At 48.2% G+C, this 20,021-nt stretch overlaps 1 protein-coding gene across 3 annotated transcripts in view; it reads right to left on the reverse strand.

The window, feature by feature from the left end:
• Positions 1-19,573, reverse strand: part of igdcc4 (immunoglobulin superfamily, DCC subclass, member 4) — a 366,490-nt gene extending 346,917 nt beyond the window's left edge. Inside the window, exon 1 of one of the 3 annotated variants that reach the window (XM_072470589.1) lies at positions 19,296-19,573. In XM_072470589.1, the coding sequence (XP_072326690.1) occupies positions 19,296-19,362 (67 nt within the window). In that variant the 5' untranslated portion in view covers positions 19,363-19,573. The remainder of the gene's footprint in view (positions 1-19,295) is intronic. The other 2 variants (XM_072470588.1, XM_072470587.1) reach the window with 2 other exon arrangements.
• Positions 19,574-20,021: the final 448 nt, after the last annotated feature.

Consider the following 20,021-nt stretch of genomic DNA (forward strand, 5'->3'; position numbering starts at 1 on the left):
AAGGGAGAAAGCTCTATAGTTTAAAATAAGTTGCCTACAACAAGTGTTTAGTCAATAGTGCTTTAGTCAGTTTGTTACAATAAAAGTCTTAAAACGTAAAATCTAGTCATGTCATCCTGTCAACCATCAACTGGAAGTTTGAATTTATGTTTCCTCTACAGGCTCTTAACACATATTGCTCTTGCCAGCAATCCAGTCTGAGTCATTTTCATGTTAACAGAGGCAGTATCTACCAGCATAAGACGACTTTATTAACACTACAGTTTGGCCAACATGTCTTGAATGTGCTGTAATTTCCTACAGCAGAACACTGGGATGACCAAAGCCAATGCCTACAATTTTTATCTCAAACTATGTACGCTAACTAATCCTGGACCTCATCTCGGCTCAGACTTCTTGATGTCCTGCTGGATTCCAAGCAGCGTTTCTGATCCCATAGCCACTGCAGCAACTGTACAACTTTCCGAGAACTCCACATTGCTGTATGGCACTACTGCCATGCTTCATGGGATAAATTTTGAACAGATCTAACAACGAAAGACTGGGCAACCATAAGGTGCTGTGGGCCAGCTGCAGCAGCAGAATTATACTCAGCAAGAATCTGCAACCTCATTGCCCATCATATCCCCCACTCTACCATTAGCACAAAGCCACGGTATTAACCATAGTTCAATAGAGCGTGGAGGAGGGTATGCCAGCAGCAGCACCTGGCATACCTAAAAATTAGCTGTCAACCTGGTGAAGCTACAGCACAGGATTGCTTGTGTGGCAAACAGCATGATCAGCAATCAATAGACAAAGCTTTTTTTTTAATTAATTTACGGGATGACATCACTGGTTAGGCAAGCATTTATTGCCCTGCCCTCGTTGCCCTTTAGAAGGTGGTGTTGAGTTCCCTTCTTGATCCACTGCAGTCCCAGAGGTGTAGGCACATGCACAGTGCTGTTAGGGATAGAGCTCCAGACTTCCGGTTGCGGCTATGCAGAGCTAAATCGCACGTTCGGCAGCTCCCGCTTGGAACGGACTTTTGGGCTCTTTTCAGGGCCCCCAACGGAAATTTTCCGATATTTCCCGGTGTGGGAAGAAGACTGCAACATTACCCCGACAGTGTATGGCTTGGACCAGGAGCGGGGCGACTAAAAAAGTGGTGGTGAAGCCAAAGAAAGTGTGAGGGAAGAAGAGCAAGATGGTGGCGGGCAGGGACCAGGCAGCGTGGATGCAGTGGGCTCAGGAGCAGCAGGAGGTTATCCAGCGCTGCTTCAGGGAGCTCAAAGCGGACCTGCTGGAGCCGATGAAGGCTTCTATTGATAAGGGGTTGGAGACCGTGACGGCCCAGGGGATGGCGATCCGCGAGGTCTGACAAAAGATCTCAGATAACGAGGATGAGATCTTGGGCCAAGCGGTAAAGGTGGAGACGCACGAGGCACTCCAGAAGGAATGGCAGGAACGGTTCGAGGAGATGGAGAAACGGTCGAGGCGGAAGAATCTGCGGATCCTGGGCCTCCCGGAGATGCTGGAGGGGTCGGACGTGGGGGCCTATGTGGTCACCATGTTAAACTCGCTGATAGGAGTGGGGTCCTTCCAGTGGCCCCTGGAGCTGGAAGGGGCCCATAGAGTGCTGGCGAGGAGGCCCAAGGCTAATGAGCCGCCACGGGCGGCGTTGGTGCAGTTTCATCGGTTTGCTGATCGGGAGTGCGTACTCAGGCGGGCCAAGAAAGAGAGCAGCAGGTGGGAGAACGCGGAGGTTTGAATATATCAGGACTGGAGCGTGGAGGCGGCGAAGAAGAGCGCCGGGTACAACCGGGCGAAGGCAGTGCTGCACAGGAAGGGGGTGACGTTTGGCATGCTGCAGCCGGCACGTCTGTGGGTCACCTACAAGGACCGGCACCAATATTTTGAGTCCCCGGAGGAGGCGTGGGCCTTTGTTCAGGCCGAGAAGCTGGACACAAACTGAGGGTCGGGGTGGGGGGGTCGGGCGTGGGGATGGTCGGGCGTGGGGATGGTCGGGGATTGTTGTTGTGTTACATTTTGAGGGGGGGGTTCTTTGTTATTGTTTATTTTTGGTTCGGGGTGGGTGGTTAGGGTGGGTTGGGCACTGTTTTGGTTGGGTCTGTCGGGTGAGTAGGGAGTGGATGGCCGGTAGGGAGAATGGGGCCCCGCGGGGGAGGGGGAGGCCCAAGTCGGGGGTGAGGGGACTGGGCCTGTAAAAGGAGCTGCAGCAGAGGGGGCGGGGCCGGGCAGGTGGAAAGCGCGGGCTTTTTCCCGTGCTGAAGGCTGGAGGGGTGAGGCCGGGGAAGTGCTTGGGATGGAAGGGGGACGCGGAGAGCTTGCTGGTGGGTAATGGAGGGGGAGGGGAAGTCCCACAATAGGAGGAGTCGAAGGAGAGGCGGGAGTGGCCGAGGTCAGCAGGAGTCAGCTGACTTACGGGAGTGCAATGGGGGGAGCAATGCAGCTCGGGGAATCCTAGCTGGGGGAACTGGGTTGCTGCTGGTATGGTCAAGGGGGAGCTGGAGCGAGTAGAGGGAGTTGGAACGGGGGTCTGCCACCATGAGGAATGGGCCGGGAGTGGGGCGCGGGCGTGTGGCTAGTCGGCGGGGGAGGGGGGGGAAGGTAGCCCCCTGATCCGGCTGATAACCTGGAACATAAGGGGACTGAACAGGCTGGTGAAGCGGGCCCGGGTGTTCGCGCACCTGAAGGGGCTGAAGGCGGATGTGGTCATGCTCCAGGAGACACACCTGAAGTTTGCAGACCAGGTAAGATTAAGGGGTGGGTAGGCCAGGTGTTTCATTCAGGGCTGGATGCCAAAAATCTTGGTGGGAAAGAGGGTGTCATTCGAGGCGTCGAGCATTGTGACAGACAATGGCAGCAGGTACGTAATGGTAAGTGGTAAGCTGCAAGGGGAAAGGGTGGTGCTGGTCAACGTGTACGCACCAAACTGGGACGATGCGAGTTTTATGCGACGCATGTTGGGTCGGATCCTGGACTTGGAAGTGGGGGGCCTGATAATGGGGGGGGGGGGGGGGGGACTTTAACACGGTGTTGGATCCGGCACTAGATCGCTCCAGGTCTAGGACGGGTAGGAGGCTGGCGGCGGCTAAAGTGCTGAGGGGGTCTATGGACCAGATGGGAGGGGTGGACCCTTGGAGATTTGCAAGGCCGGGGGCTAGGGAATTTTCATTCTTCTCGCACAGTCATAAGGCCAATTCCCGGATCAACTTTTTTTGTTATGAGCAGGGCGCTGATTGTGAAAGTAGAGGATACCGAGTACTCGGCGACAGCCATTTCGGATCACGCCCCGCATTGGGTAGACCTAGAGCTGAGGGAGGAGAGAGACCAGCGCCTGTTGTGGCGCTTGGAGGTGGGGCTGTTGGCGGACGAGGAGGTGAGCGAGCGGGTCCGAAGAAGCATAGAGAGATACCTGGAGGCCAACGATAACGGGGAGGTCCGAGTGGGGACGGTTTGGGAGGCGCTGAAGGCGGTGGTTAGGGGAGAGCTGATCTCCATTCGGGCCGGAGAGGCTGGTGGGGGAGATGGTGAGGGTAGACAGGAAGTACGCAGAGGTGCCGGAGGAGGGACTGTTGAGGGAGAGACATAGCCTCCAGGCCGAATTCGACCTGTTTCATAGATTATCATAGAATTTACAGTGCAGAAGGAGGCCATTCAGCCCATCGAGTCTGCACCGGCTCTTGGAAAGAGCACCCTAACCAAGGTCAACACCCTCCACCCTATCCCCATAACCCAGTAATCTCACCCAACACTAAGGGCAATTTTGGACACTAAGGGCAACTTATCATGGCCAATCCACCTAACCTGCACAGCTTTGGACTGTGGGAGGAAACCGGAGCAGCCGGAGGAAACCCACGCACACATGGGGAGGATGTGCAGACTCCGCACAGACAGTGACCCAAGCCAGAATCGAACCTGGGACCCTGGAGCTGTGAAGCAATTGTGCTATCCACAACGCTACCGTGCTGCCCACCAGGAAGGCAGAGGCGCAGTGGAGGAAGGCCCAGGGGGCGATTTATGAATATGGGAAAAAGGCAAGTCAGATGCTGGCACATCAGCTTCGGAAGCAGGACACAGCTAGGGAGATCGGGGGAGTTAATGTTAGGGGAGAGAGTGTGGTGCTGAGTGGGGTTGGCATCAATGGGGTCTTCAGGGACTTTTATGAGGAACTGTATCGGTCCAAGCCCCCACTGGAGGAGGGAGGGATGGGCCGCTTTCTGAATCAACTGAAGTTCCCGAAGGTGGAGGAGGGACTGGTGGTGGGATTAGGGGCCCCGATTGGGTTGGAGGAGCTGGCCAACGGGCTAGGGAGCATACAGGCGGGGAAGGCACCGGGGCCGGACGGTTTCCCGGTCGAATTCTACAAAAAATATGTGGACCTGTTGGGCTCGTTACTTGTTAGGACCTTCAATGAGGCAAGGGAGGGGAGGGCTTTGCCCCCGACGATGTCTCGGGCACTGATCTCCTTGATCCTGAAGCGGGACAAGGATCCCCTGCAGTGTGGGTCTTACAGGCCGATTTTGTTGATAAATGTAGATGCCAAGGTGCTGGCGAAGGTCTTAGCCACGGGAATTGAGGATTGTGTGCCGCAGATCATCCATGAAGACCAGACGGAGTTCGTGAAGGGGAGACAGTTGAACGCGAATGTGCGGAGGCTCCTGAACGTTATTATGATGCCGGCAAGGGAGGGGGAGGCGGAGATAGTGGCGGCGATGGACACCGAGAAGGCCGTCGATAAGGTAGAGTGGGGGTACTTGTGGGAGGTGCTGAAGAGGTTTGGGTTTGGGAAGGGGCTCGTCAGGTGGGTTAGGTTGTTGTCAAGGTCCCGATGGAGAGAGTGTGGCCACGAACAAGAGGAGGTCTGAGTACTTTTGGTTGCATCGAGGCACGAGGCAGGGCGATTGAACCCCTGGCTATGGCACTGAGGGAGTCGAGGAACTGGAGGGGCTAGGTGCGGGGTGGGGAGGAGCATAGGGTGTCGCTCTATGCAGACGACTTGCTGCTATATGACCCGGTGGGGTGAATGCCGGAGGTAATGAGGATCCTCAGGGAATTCGGGGATTCTCAGGGTACAAGCTCAACATGGGGAAGAGCGAGTTGTTTGTGGTTCACTCACGGGGCCAGGAGAGGGGGATTGGCGAGCTCCCACTAAAAATGGCGGAGAGGAGCTTCAGGTATTTGGGGGTCCAGGTGGCCAGGAGCTGGGGGACCCTGCATAGACTTAATTTCACGAGGCTGGTGGAGCAAATGGAGGAGGGGTTTAAGAGGTGGGAGGCGTTGCCGCTGTCCCTGGCAGGTAGGGTGCAGTCAGTCAAGCTGACGGTGCTCCCAAGGTTTTGTTCCTGTTTAGCACAGGGCTAAATCGCTGGCTTTGAAAGCAGACCAAGGCAGGCCAGCAGCACGGTTCAATTCCCGTTACAGCCTCCCGAACAGGCGCCGGAATGTGGTGACTAGGGGCTTTTCACAGTAACTTCATTTCAAGCCTACTGGTGACGATAAGCGATTTTCATTTCATTTCATTTCCAGTGCCTCCCCATTCTTATCTCGAAGGTTTTCTTTAGGCAGGTCAACAGGAGCATAACGGGGTTTGTGTGGGCGCGAAGGACTCAGAGGGTGAGAAGGGTGTTCCTGGACGGACTTGGGATGGGGGGGGGGGGGGGGGGCAGGTGCTGCCCAACCTCTGTGGGTACTACAATGCGGCGATGGTTCGCAAGTGGGTGATGGAGGGGGAGGGGGTGGCATGGAAGAGGCTGGAGACGGCGTCTTGTGAGGGTACGAGTCTGGAGGCGCTGGCAACGGCACCGCTGCCACTCCCTCCAATGAGGTATACCACGAGCCCGGTGGTGGCGGCTGCCCTCAAAATTTGCGGGCAATGGAGGTTACACAGGGGGGGGGAAGTGGGGGCCTCGGTGTGGACCCCGATACGGGGGAACCACCGGTTTGTCCCAGGGAGAATAGATGGAGGGTTTTCGGGGTGGCACAGGGCAGGGATAAGAAGGTTGGGGGACCTGCTTGTGGATGGGAAGTTCGCGAGACTGGGTGAGCTGGAGAAGTATGGGCTCCCCCAGGGAAACATCTTTAGGTATCTGCAGGTAAGGGAGTTTGCCAGGTGGCAAGTGGTGGAATTCCCGCTGCTGCTGCCACGCACGGTACAGGACAGGGTGCTCTCGGGGGTGTGGGTTAGAGAGGGGAAGATCTCGGCAACATGCCAGGTGATGCAGGAGGCGGCGGCGGCCTCGGTGGAGGAGTGAAAGGTAAGTGGGAGGAGTTGGGGGAGTAGATCGAGGAGGGGACGTGGGCAGATGCCCTAGGGAGGGTGAACTCTTCCTCTTCATGCATGAGGTTCAGTCTCATACAGTTTAAGGTGCTGCACAGGGCACACATGACTGGGACAAGGATGAGCCGGTTTTTTGGGGGTGAGGACAGGTGTGTTAGGTGCTCAGGGAGCCCAGCAAACCACACCTATATGTTCTGGGCATGCCCAGCGCTGGAGGAATTTTGGAAGGGCGTAGCGAGGACGGTGTCGAGGGTGGTAGGATCCAGGGTCAAACCGGGCTGGGGGCTCGCAATATTTGGGGTTGCAGGGGAGCCGGGAGTGCAGGAGGTGAAAGAGGCCGGTATTCTGGCCTTTGCGTCCCTGGTAGCCCGCAAAGGATTCTTCTTCAGTGGAAGGATGCGAGGCCCCAAAGCGTGGAATCCTGGATCAACGATATGGCAGGGTTTATTAAATTGGAGAGGGTGAAATTCGCCTTCAGGGGATCGGTGCAAGGGTTTTTCAGGCGGTGGCAACCGTTCTTAGACGTCCTGGCAGAACAGTAGCCAATGATCAGCAGCAGCAGTAACCCGGGGGTGGGGGGGGGGGGGGTTCTATTTTATTTTTGTTCATCTATACTGGGGGTCTGAGGGGGTGTATATATGTGCTAGGTTTGCTGTGTGTTTCGGCGGGTGTTAATTTATTATTTATGTATGGGGGGAGGGGACACTGGGTTATTTTGTTTTGTATTTAATTCTATTGGGTTCCTTTTACATTTTGTTGTTTATATTTTGTGAAAATTTTAATTAAAATTATTTATTTTTTAAAAAAAGGGATAGAGCTCCAGCATTTTGACCCTGCGACAGTGAAGGAATGGCGATATATTTCCAAGTCAGGGTGGTGAGTGATGTGGAGGGTAACCTCCAGGTGCTAGGATTCCCAGGTATCTGCTGCTCTTGAGATGGTCAGTTTACCAGTTATCTGCTGCTCTCGTCCTGCTGGACGGTCGTGGTTGTGGGCTTGGAAGGTGCTGTCTAAGGAATGTTAGCGCGTTCCTGCAGTGCACCTTGTAGATGGCGTACACGGCTGCCGCTCTTCATCAGTGGTGAAGGGATTGAATGTTTGTGGAAGGGGGAGCAATCAAGCAGGCTGCTTTGTCCTGGATAGTGTTGAGCTTCTTGGTGTTGGAGCTGCACTCATCCAGGCGAGTGGAGAGTATTCCAATACACTCCTTACTTGTGGATTTGGGGGGGGGGGGGGGGGTGCAGGCAGCAGGTGAGTTACTCGACATAGGATTTCCCACCTTTGACCTGCTCTGTTAGCCACAGAATTAACATGGGTAGCCCAGTTCAGTCTCTGATCAATGGTAACCTGTAGGAATGTTGATTGTGGGGCATTCAGCGATGGGATTGCCATTGAATGACATGGGGTTAGATCCTCTCTTGTAGGAGATGGTCATCGCCTGGCACTGGCTGGCGCGAAGGTAACTTGCCACTTGTCAGCCCAAACCAGGATATTGTCCAGGTTTTGCTGCATTTGTCAAGGACTGATTCATTACCTGAGTCGGGAATGGTGGAGAACATTGTGCAGTCATCTGCGAACATCCCCACTTCTAACCTTATAATGGAAGGGAGGTCAGTGATGAAGCATCTAAAGACGGTTGGGCCCAAGACCAAATTCCCTGATAAACTCCTGCAATGATGTCCTGGAGTTTATTGAGCTCCAACCACCACGACCATCTGGTATGACTCCAACCAGTTTTCCTCTGATTCCCATTGACTCCAGTTTTGCTAGGGTTCCTTGATGCCATACTCGGTCAAATGCTGCCTTGTTCTCACTCTCATCTCTGGCATTCAGCTCTTTTGTCCAAATTTGAACCATGGTTGTAATGAGGTCAGGAGCTGGGTGACCCTGGCGGAACCCAAACCGAGTGTCCATGAGCAAGTTATTGGATCAGATGTGTTTATTGTCACGTGTACCGAGGTACAGTGAAATGTATTTTTCTGCGAGCAGCTCAAACAGGTCATTTAGTACATGAAAATAAAAGAAAAGAAAAAGAAAATACACAATAGGTCTAATACATAATAGAAAATACACCAGGTACACAATGTAAATACATAGACACCAGCATTGGGTGAAGCATACAGGAGTGCAGTATTAATCAGGTCAGTCCATAAGAGGGTCCTTTAGAAGTCTGGTAACAGCGGGGAAGAAGCTGTTTTTAATCTGTTTGTGCGTGCTCTCAGACTTTTGTATCTCCTGCCTGATGGAAGTAGTTGGATGAGTGAGTAAGCCGGGTGGGAGGGGTCTTTGATTATGCTGCCCGCTTTCCCCAGGCAGGGGGAGGTGTAGATAGAGTTAATGGATGGAAGGCAGGTTTGTGTGCTGGACTGGGCTGTGTTCACGACTCTGAAGTTTCTTGCGGTCTTTGGCCGAGTAGTTGCCATACCAGGCTGTGATGCAGCCAGATAGGATGCTTTCTATGGTGCATCTGTAAAGTTGGTAAGAGTCAGTGTGGATATGCCGAATTTCCTCACTTAATAGCAGTGTTGATGACTCTTTCCATCACTTTGCTGATGAAGAGGAGTCGGGTGATAGGGCGGTAATTGGCTGGGTTGCATTTATCCTGTTTTTGCACAGGACATACCAGGGCAATGTTCCACTTTGCTGGGTAGATGTCAGTGTTGTAGCTGTACTGGAATAGCTTGGCTAGGGGTTCTGAACAATTCCACATGAATGGATCAGATCCAAGCTCTGCAGTCCTGCCACATCCAGTCGTAAATAGTAGTGGACTATTAAACAACTCACCAGAGGTGGAGGATTCACAAATATCCCTTACCTCAATGACGGGGTAAGCAACATCTTCAGCCAAAGTGCCAAGAGGGTGATCCACCTCGGAGATCCCCAGCATTACAGATGCCAGTCTTCAGCCAATTCAATTCACTCCACGAGACATCAAGAAGGCACGGAATACTGCAGAGGCCATGTGCATATTCTGGCAATAGTACTAAGGATTGTGCTCAAAAAAAATTCTGCGCGCCTAGCCAAGCTGTTCCAGGAAAGCCACAATACTGGGACCTACTCAGCAATTTGGAAAATTGCCCAGGTACTTCCTATACACAAAAAGCAGGACAAATCAAACCCAGTCAATTAGCCTCCCAAGTTCCCCTCCAAGCCACTCACCATCCTGACTTGGAACTATATGACCATTCCTTCATTCCAAGAGCCCTGCAACCAGCACTCAATATAATTGTGAGAAACATCATAGCTCCAAGCAAATCAAATCAGAAAACATATTTCTTGAATTTAAAATGCTTCAGTCCAACTGCACTTAGCTCTGAAACAAAACAACTAAATGCTGGATCACACGTCCCCATAAAAGGTGATGCCTTATAATCAGTGTTAATGGAAATCGGGAAGCTGCTACTTCTGATTGAGCACAAAAGGCCTTTAGCCACAACAAAGAGCTATTTGCCCAATAATTTCATCGATCACAAAATTAGCATATTCGTATTGAATAGAATATATAATACAAAGTTGAAGTTCTATTAAGATGCAATGAAGAAACTGGGTTTGAATGATAGTCTTCATTAAATGGAACTATTTTTTTATGCTTTCAGTTTTAAACCCAATACTTGTGCTTTATTTTTCCATTTCCTCAGTTAGTTTATAGGTTATTGAGATTATGGGTCTAATATCAGTTTGAGGTTGATATCTACTGGCATCTGTGCACCTAACTATACTGCAAGCTCAAGACCTTTCTATACTCAGATTTCTGTGCATCTCTTTCAATTGCAACCTCAAAATTCTGAAGCAAATTTGGAAGCTAGAAGCTGAACAATTTCATGATTAGATTTGATAGATATATTCAAAATCATGAGGGTTGTGGACAAAATAAACAGGGAGAAACTGTTCCAGTTGCTGGAAGGATTAAGAACCAGAGGGCACAGATTAACAGTAATTGGCAAAAGAAGCAATGGTCACATGAGGAAAAACCTTTTTACCCAGCAAGTGATTAGAATCTGGAATGCGGTGCATGGGAGAGTGGCGGAGGCAGGCTCAATTGAGGCTTTCAATGGGGAACTGGATCATTATCTGTAAAGGAAAAATTTCAGGGAAAAGCAGGAGAATGGCACTCGGTGAATCACTCCTTCAGAGGGCCAGCGCAGACAAATGGGCCAAATGGCCTCCTTCAGTGCTGTAACCATTTTATGACTCAATGATGCTAGAAAATTCATTTTGACAATTTGTCATGCTTTGTACACGTCTTAGGTAATTATAAACATCTCTTGAAAATAACAAACATTAGATGAAATGAAGTATGCATTCTGCAGTACCAGATCCAAATCTAAAGTCACTACAAATTACACAGTTTCTATCTATTTTTAATTTTACAGGCATGTGCCTCGTTTGCCACCCTCCTCCTTTTGGTTACTGAACCTCTGGCTGGGCAGATAGTGGAAAACCATATGTAGCATTTCACAGGAACAGGAGTAGGCCACTCTGCCCCTCAAATCTGTTGCAGCATTCAAATAGATCATGCTCTGTATCCCAATTCCATCAACCTGACATTGCTGAATAACTCTTGACACCCTTACTTAGCAAAAGTCTATCAATGTCAGCCTTCACATTTCAATTAACGCAGCTTTTTGGATCGCTTCTCATCCTTTTGGTTAAGATCAAGCATAGCGCTTCTTGGCCTTTTGGCTAAGATGAGCGTGGTATCAGGTGTAATGCCTGGATCTGGTACGGAGACCATGAATTGGATTCAATTTGAATTGTTTTTTGGAGCAGGCAAGGAGCTGGATTAGGGATTCGCCCCTGTCCACACTCAGCTCTGGCTTTGTAACTCTGATAAAGTAATGGTAAAAAAAAATCAGAAAGTTACAGAATTCTACTAATCTTGATGTGAAGAGCATTCTGATTTTGCTGCAGAATGGCCTAGCTTTAACTTTAAGACTACAATTCCTTTATTATTTTAAACACCTGAATTAGATCAGTAATCATCCGCCTCAACTCACGACAATACAAACTAAGTTGATGCAACCTATCCTCATTACCTAACCCTTCAAGCTCCTGCATCATTCAGATGATTCTACACTGTATTCCCTCCAAGACAATCCCTGAGATTTGATGCCCAAACTGAACACAGTAGTCCAGGTGATCAAAACGCCACATAACTTTCTCAATGAGGTTTTCCAACCAACCCCCACCCCCCCCCCCCCACCCCACCCCCGTACTCCTGTTGATGCCTTTTGGCACCCACACACTCAGTATTTCTGTATACTTGAACACCCATTTCTCTTTGAATCCGCATTTGCTATTAAGAAAGTAGTCCAATTTATTTTTCTCGGATCTAAAGTGAATGATTACACACGTCGAACTCCAGCAATCAGTTTTACCCATTAACTTAGTCTGGTTTTTTTTAAATAACTTCTCGCTATCAACACAATTACCCTATGCCTCCTAACTCAATGTCATCTGAAAACTTTTATATAATTTCTCTATCCAAGTCACTGATATATTAGGATGGAAAGCCAAGCATGTACCTCACCCTACCTCCTCCCACCCCACTGCAAACAGATTCCTGAATACCACTTGTCACATCCCAACAATCAGACACCATTCTTTATTCTGACTGTTCTCCTACCTCCCAAACAATCACTGACTCATTTCACAAGGCTATCTCCAATTCCACATGCTTATATTTCTGCTAATGATCCCTCATGTATAACATTAAATATCTTCTGGAAGTCCACATAGAGACACTACCCGATCGACCATGCTTAGAGGCCTCCTCAAAAAATTAAACTAGATTAGCCAGACATGACCTACTCTTTACAAATCCATGCAGGCTCTCTTTGATCAGCTAATACTTGTCCAAGTGCTCAGTCAATCTGTCATCATGATAGATTCCAGTAACTTTCCCATAACCGATGTTAAACTGGTGGCTCTGTAGTGATTTGGTTTCCCCCTCCTTTCCTTAAAAGTACAGTACTTGGAATTAGAAGCACAGTGGGTTAAACAGCTGGCTTCTAATGCAGAACAATGACAGCAGCGCGGGTTCAATTCCCATACTTGCCTCCCCGAACAGATGCCGGAATGTGGCGACTAGGGGCTTTTCACAGTAACTTCATTGAAGCCTACTTGTGACAATAAGCAATTATTATTTGGGCAGCACGGTAGCATAGTGGTTAGCACAATTGCTTCACAGCTCCAGGGTCCCAGGTTCAAATCCCGGCTTGGGTCACGGTCTGTGCGGAGTCTGCACGTTCTCCCAGTGTGTGTGTGGGTTTCCTCCGGGCGCTCCGGTTTCCTCCTACAGTCCAAAGATGTGCAGGTTAGGTGGATTGGCCATGCTAAATTGCCCTTAGTGTCCAAAATTGCCTTAGTGTTGGGTGGGTTTACTGGGTTATGGGGATAGGGTGGAAGTGTGGGCTTGGGTAGGATGCTCTTTCCAAGAGCCGGTGCAGACTCGATGGGCTGAATGGCCTCCTTCTGCACTGTAAATTCTATGAAAATTATTATATTATTCCATGAACCTCGGGTGCATTATAAAATTCTGAATCATAGAAACGTACAGCACAGGAGGCAACTTAGCCCCTTGTGAACTAATCTGGTACCCTGAAAGAGCGACTGTAACCCTTTGAGTTCCTTGTCCTCAAGTAAGTGTCTAATTCCCATTAAACATTATTTATGGAATCAGCTTCCAATACCTTTACAGGTAGAACATTCCAGATTCTAATAATTCTGAGTGGAAAAAATCTCCGTCTCTGTCCAGATCTTTCACCAAAGATTTTAAATCTATGACCCTTGTATGTATATTGATCCAGGGGGGCGGCACAGTAGCACAGTGGTTAGCAATGTTGCTTCACAGCACCAGGGACCTGGGTTTGATTCCCAGTTTGTGTCACTGTGTGCACGTTCTTCCTGTGTCTGCGTGGGTTTCCTCCAGGTGCTCCGGTTTCCTCCCAGAAGTCCCGAAAGACGTGCTTGTTAGGTGAATTGGACATTCTGAATTCTCCATCAGTGTACGTGGACATGCGCCGGAGTGTGGCGACTAGGGGAATTTCACAGTAACTTCATTGTGGTGTTAATGTAAGCCTACTTGTGACACTAATAAAGACAAATAACTTGCCAGAGGGAAGAAATAAGTGAGGGAATGGCAATCAGCAGCTCACTTCAGGAAATATGTCAAGGCTTTTGAAAGGGTACCGAGGAGTTTAACCAGGATATTACCCATTCTATTTTCTCAAAACTCCTCATTCATCTTTTAAACATTTATTAGGTCACCTCTTATCCTTAACTGTTCCAGTGAACGGTCCCAACTTTTCCAGCCACGCCTCATAACTGATGTCTCTTATCACTCGTAAAACTCCTCTGTATCTTTTCTAAAACCGTAACATCTTTCATGAAGCTGCTAACCTATTACCATACCTATTTCTTTAAAAACTCGGTGGAAACCATCAATTTTTAAAAAGCAGTCTCAGAATATGGACTCTGCTAGTAAGGCCAATACGTATTGCTAATCAGTAGGTTGTCCTTGAGGAGGAGGCAGAGGTCCTTCTTCTTGAACTGCTGCAGTCTGTGATAAAGAGATGTCCATGATGATATTATGTAGGGAGTTTCAGGTTTATGACCCAGCCACATTGAAGAAACACTATATGTTCTGGTCAGAATGGTGCTTTGTTTGGAGAAGGACTTGAAAGTGAACAGTATTCCCATTCTGCAATTGCTGCTCTTAGCCCACTAGATAGTGGAGCTGTGGGCTGTGGTAATGCATTCTGCAGCTCTGGTAAGTTTACAATTGAGGAGGTGGACATCTAAACCATTGGATGTAGTAGTGATCAGGAGACAGCTTTGCCCTGGATAGTGTCAAGTGTCTTCAATCTATTGAGTTGTACCAATTGAGACAAGGAAAGTGTTCCATCATAAGCCTGACAGACCTGGTAGGTGGTAGAGGTACTTTGGTCAGTCAGGTGGTGAGCCAATTATTACAGGATATCCAGAACTGGATGCTCTTGCTGTCTTAGCATTTATATGGCTGGTATAGTTGAGTTTCTTATCAATCATGAGGCAAATGAGCAAATTTTGAGGGTTCAATCATGATAATACCATGAAAGATCAACAGGCAATTAGCAGGCGTTTTGTTTGTTGGGAATGGTCATTGCCTGGGACATGTGCAGCAGAAAACAGAAAGTTACTTGCCACTGACCAACCCAAGCCTTATGTTTTCTAAGTCTTGCTGTATGTGTGTATGGACTCCTTATTATGAGGAATTGGAAAGGGAGCTGAACATCGCAATCATCAGTAGTAGTCGCACATCTGACCTTATGAAGGCAACATCATTGGTTACAGCATCTAAAGATATTTGGGCCGAGGATGCTGCCCTAAGGAACTCTGACAGCAATGTCCTGGGGCTGGAATAATTGACCTTCAACAACCACAACTTGTTTCTCCTTCAGCTATATGTGACTTAAGTTGCTGGAGCATTTCCCTCTCCAACCTCAGTTTTGTTCGATCCTCAATGGCAAATACAGCCAAATGCTGCCTTGATGACCCAAGAGCTGCCACATTCACTGTACCTCTAAAAGTCAGTACTTTCAATCAAGTTTGGACCAAGGCGATAATGCAATTGGTAATCAAGTGTAAGCAAGAGTTCGATGTGGGGTCAATTGCCTGTGTTGATTGAATAGGGTATTATCATGCCCGACAGATGCAACTATTCCTCATCTCTACCCTACCTATACATTTTTGACACGTGTTAACACAGTTCACCATTGGTAGCACAACTCTATATGTTTTCTTTTGTGACTGCGCTATCATGAGTCCCTTTGTAATTTCATTGCAGTGTTAATGCAAGCCTACTTGTGACATTAATAAAGGTTATTATTATTTTAATACTCTTGTTGTTTAAAAATAAAATCCAAGTTATTTGGGTTAGTTTATTCTTGGATTAATAATTTCCTTGTTCTATCTCCTCCTTTTATTTGACCACAGTTACATTTTCCTACTGTTTTTTGTTAAGGAAATGCTAGCTTTGTATCTGTTCCTATCAGTATAAATTGTGATTTATCTACCGAAAAGATTTCTTTTTTTTAAACTTTGCATTCATTCTCCTTGCCTTCAGTGTGATACATCTAAAGCATAATATGATATTGACATTTGCTTTGATAAATCCTGCTCATACATACTCCAAATACTGCTCTTGGCTAGAATAATTTCTGTATAAATAATCAAATAATCACACTTCGAACAGACCTTTTGACACTTTATCTGTTTACAATACACTATATTTTCCATTCCTTGTGCTGTGCAAGTTTAGAAAATATCAAAACGTTTCACAGACATCCCAGTGTAGTTGACAGCATAGTCTCGAAGGGATATGCATAGCATTTTACTTTATGAAAAGGTATATATTACGGTACTCTTCTCAGAGTCAATGAAAAAGATGAATATATTTAGCATTAGTCAAAGGAAAATGTTTAAAGCATGTCACAACAAACCAAATACACTGGGTGTCACAAGCTATGACGCTGCCGTCAACAGACAAAGCCCAAGGGGATTAATACAAGTTAGAACCCACAACAAGAGTGAAAAATTTATCCCGGAAAGACAAAGGAACAAAATATCAATGACCCAATTGACATATGGCCACACAATCCAACCTTCAAGTGAAATACATATTCGGCGTTACCTTTTCTGGTCTACAGAGCACATGATTCCATTTCAGAATTCATAACCGTTTCCCTTCTTGAAGCCCCATAGATGTCAGCTACCACTCCCTTTCTACAATGCAACCAAGCAGCAGCAAAACAGATTAACAGACTGAGGATTTAGTCGATTAAAAATTGGATCTTTTTACCCCAAATACGTAATTTTCAAATGAGGAGCTTATTACATATTCGGTTGGATTGAACCGTTTAGAAAAATATCTATTTTTTTGTTCAAAAACAAGAAAGCAGTACCATGCATTTGAAACAGGACAAAAGTCAGAATTGTGTCCACTTTTGTACCTGTTTCCCCACCCAGAAATCTCTCTTAGAAAATATGAAATAATCTATCAAGAAGATGTTGCCCAGGTAATGGTGAAAGAGGTGGCAGCTCAGACACTTAAGAGTTTAAAACTGATTTTTTTTTATTTTTTAAAAGGAGGTATGAAATAGATAGTCTACACGTAAAGGTTGATGGCACCAGGACCAAATGAGATGCATCCAAGCAGCCAAAGTGGAAATTGCAGAGGCATTGATCAGTTTTCCATCTTCCTTAGACTCAGGGTTCCAAAGGACTGGAGAACTGCAAATGTTACACCCGTGTTCAAAAGAGGGTGTAAAGCACAGCAATGACAAGTCAGTCAGTTTAATCACAATGGTGGGATTCTTCTGGAAACAATAATTTGGGACAAAATTAACAGTCACTTGCACAAATGCAGCATGAATGCAAAATTTAAGGAAAACCAGCATGGATTTGCTAAGGGCACATCATGCTTAACCAACTTGTATTGTTTTTGTTGAGGTAACAGAGGGGCTGATGAGAGTAATGCTTTTGATGTCGTGCGCATGGACTTCCAGATAAAATGCCACACAACAGACCTGTGGGTAAAGTTGCAGCTCATGGAATAGGATGTTCATGAGAAATATTTAGAGCAAATTGGCTGAGTGACAGGAAATATGCTTTTCAGACTGGAAGAAAGTTTGCAGTGTGGTACCGAAGAGGTTGGTGCTGAAACCCTGGCTTTTCCTGATATATATGGGCGGCAGGGTAGCACAGTGGTCACCACTGTTGCTTCACAGCACCAGGGTCCCAGGTTCGATCCCAGTCTGGGTGTCTGTGCGGAGTCTGCACGTTCTCAGTGTCTGAAGTGGGTTTCCTTCGGTTGCTCCAGTTTCCTCCCACAAGTCCCGAAAGACGTGCATGTTAGGTGAATTGGACATTCTGAATTCTCCCCGTTTACCCGAACGGCGCCGGAATATGGCTTCTAGGGCCTTTTCATAGTAACTTCATTGTAGAGTTAATGTAAGCCTACTTGTGACAATAAAGATTATATATAAATGATCCAGACATTGGTGAATGGGGCACAATTTCAAAATTTGTGGATGATAAGAAACTTCGAAGTTCTTGAACCATGAGATTAGCACAGAATCTCAAAAGGAAAAACAGGTTGGTGGAATGGGCAGGCAACTGGCAGGGGACATTTAATGCAGGGAAGAGTGAAGTGATCCAATGTGGTGGGAAGAACACAGGTAATATCAAATAAAACATTGCATTCTGAAGAGGGTGCAGCAGCAGAGGAACCTAGGTGTATATGTTGAGGGTGGCAGGACAGTTTAATAGAGTGCTTCATGAAGCATATGGCATCGGGGCTTTATCAATAAAGGTGTAGAGTACAATAGCAAGGAAGTCATGTTAAACCTTGTTCAGCCTCGACCAGAGTTTCACCAGTTCTGGGCACCACACTTTAGGACGGATGTGAAGCACTAAAGAGGGTGAAAGAGAATAGCTCCAAGGATGAGGATGGTCAGTTAACTTAGAAAGATTGGAGGAGTTAAGAGTGTTCTGTCAAAAAGGGACAGGTGACGAGATATTTGACAGAGGTATTCAGGGGTCTGGACAGGGCAGAAAGGGAGAAACACTGCTGGAAGGATCAAGAACCAGAGGGCACAGATTTAAGGCAACTGGCAAAAAGAAGCAATAACAATAAGAGGGTAAACATTCTTACACAGTAAGCAGTTAGGAGCTAGAATGTATTACTGAGAAGTGTGGTGGAGGCAGGGTCAATTGAGGCTTTCAAAAGGGAATAGGTGCATTATCTGAAAATGAAAAATTTGCAAGGCTATGGGGAAGACAGGGGAATGACACTAGGTGAATTTCCCCTTCAGGAGGGGCAGAATGTCCCCCTTCTGTGCTGTAACCATTCTATAATTCATTCTATTGTGGATTTTAGGTTTTGAACTTGGGTTTGTGTTCATGATTGGTCCAGGATATTAATGTCACTATTGTTATAATTCACAGGAATACAACAGTTCCATATACATGGCAGCAACCCACTCCCCTTCTCTCCCCTCTTTAAAGCAGCCACCTGCTTATAAAAACAAAAATACATTCACAGGCGCCACCTTCTGCCCCAACACACACCTCCACAACTCGTTTAAGGACTAATCTATTTGTGCAACATGCGAATCCGAGTTCAGGAAACAGTTCCGACAGGCTGTCCTCAACTTTCTGTCATAACGTTGTTAAATGAACCCTGGTGCGACAATCCATATTAAACCTCACATTCCTGCAGAAGACAAAGGCAAACTGCCAACAGTATCATTGGGTTTTTTTTCCCCCCTGCCGATATATTTAACCCTTCGTACCTCTGCGCGTCTCCATCTCGTCCTCCCCTCCCACCAACTAAATCGTTCTCCAATTAGCCTTCCTCGCGTATTTTCCTCACCTGTCTAGCGACACTCTCAATTCTGTTCCCCTGATTGCCCAACCTTATCCATCCCAACCTAAAAAAAAACCGCCACCTCCCCACCCCCATTTACACCCTCTCACAGTCCGTCTCCTCAACTTATGTATAAAAAGGAAACTCGAGATCAGAGAGCGCAGTTCTATTTTAAAAACGCGGAGAAGTGTTTATTTCTCAGCGCACTGCACGACACAGCACCCCGCCCGCCAGCCACGAAGGAGGTATCCTCACTCCAGCTGTTTGGGCAGGTTCTTCCCCCCCCCCCTCCCTTTTCCAGTCCCCTCCGTGCTATCACCCACCTCCTGTCAATGCTATCCCCCCCAAAAAAAAACAAGCATCGCTTTCACCCTCCACAGCCATCAGTTTGCACAACAGTAGAAACACCCGGCCAGCCCATCCTCCTGAACCCAACTAAACACCAGCACATGGGGCGGGTGGGCTGTGGTGATGCAGGATTTACTTTGGGTTTGGGGAGGGAGCAGCAGTCACTAAAGTCACCCAGACGACAACACATGCGGTCGCGGAGGGAGGGAGGCAGCAGTCTCTTCACGAAGGGGGGGTTGTCTCTCTCTCTCTCACCTTCCGAAAGTATCACGGTCAGAATCCAAGCCAGGACGCGGTGCCAACACAGCCGTCCCAGCGCCATATAAACAAGTCGTGGTGGTGGCGGCGGGGGAGATCGAAGAGGGAGGGAGACAGAGCGAGAAATTTTGTTTTTAAATCTTCACATGAAACCGCTGGCGATACGAGACCTCCTCCCTCGATCATCCATCGCCATCTTGTGTGTGTGTGTGAGTGCGCGCGGGATAGAATGGGAGGGGGGCGGGGGTGGGAGCCCACCGCGCGCGCGCGGCGCCTCGCGCCCCCAACCTCTCCGCCCGCCCCCGCGAGCGTGCACCACAACCTCGCTGCTGCCGCCCCCGAGCGCGCGCGCGCACACCCTCCAACCGCCGCTCGCTCTGCCCCAAGGTCCAGCGCTGACCCCCCCCCGGGGGAACGCGTGCGCAGTGCGATCCCCTTGCGCCGGACCGCCGAAACCCGGGCAGAAAGCTGCTTTCTTTTGCAGCCCCGCCGAAAGGTTGGGACGCACGCCTTCTCATTGCAAACGCTTCAATGCAACCGATTGCAATTGCATACACCCGAGTCCGAGAAGGGCAGCCTTTTGCGATCTTTATGATGAATAAAATGCTGCGAGTTTGAATGAAATGGGTGGCGGCTCTGGGGTATTCGGCACGCGGGTAGGTCTGGGCTGCAGCATGCGCGGGGTGGGGGGTGGTTTTGAGCCAGTTGAAACCTCGCCCACCT

Source organism: Scyliorhinus torazame, chromosome 12 (genome assembly GCF_047496885.1).
Source record: "Scyliorhinus torazame isolate Kashiwa2021f chromosome 12, sScyTor2.1, whole genome shotgun sequence".
Lineage (NCBI taxonomy): Eukaryota > Metazoa > Chordata > Chondrichthyes > Carcharhiniformes > Scyliorhinidae > Scyliorhinus > Scyliorhinus torazame.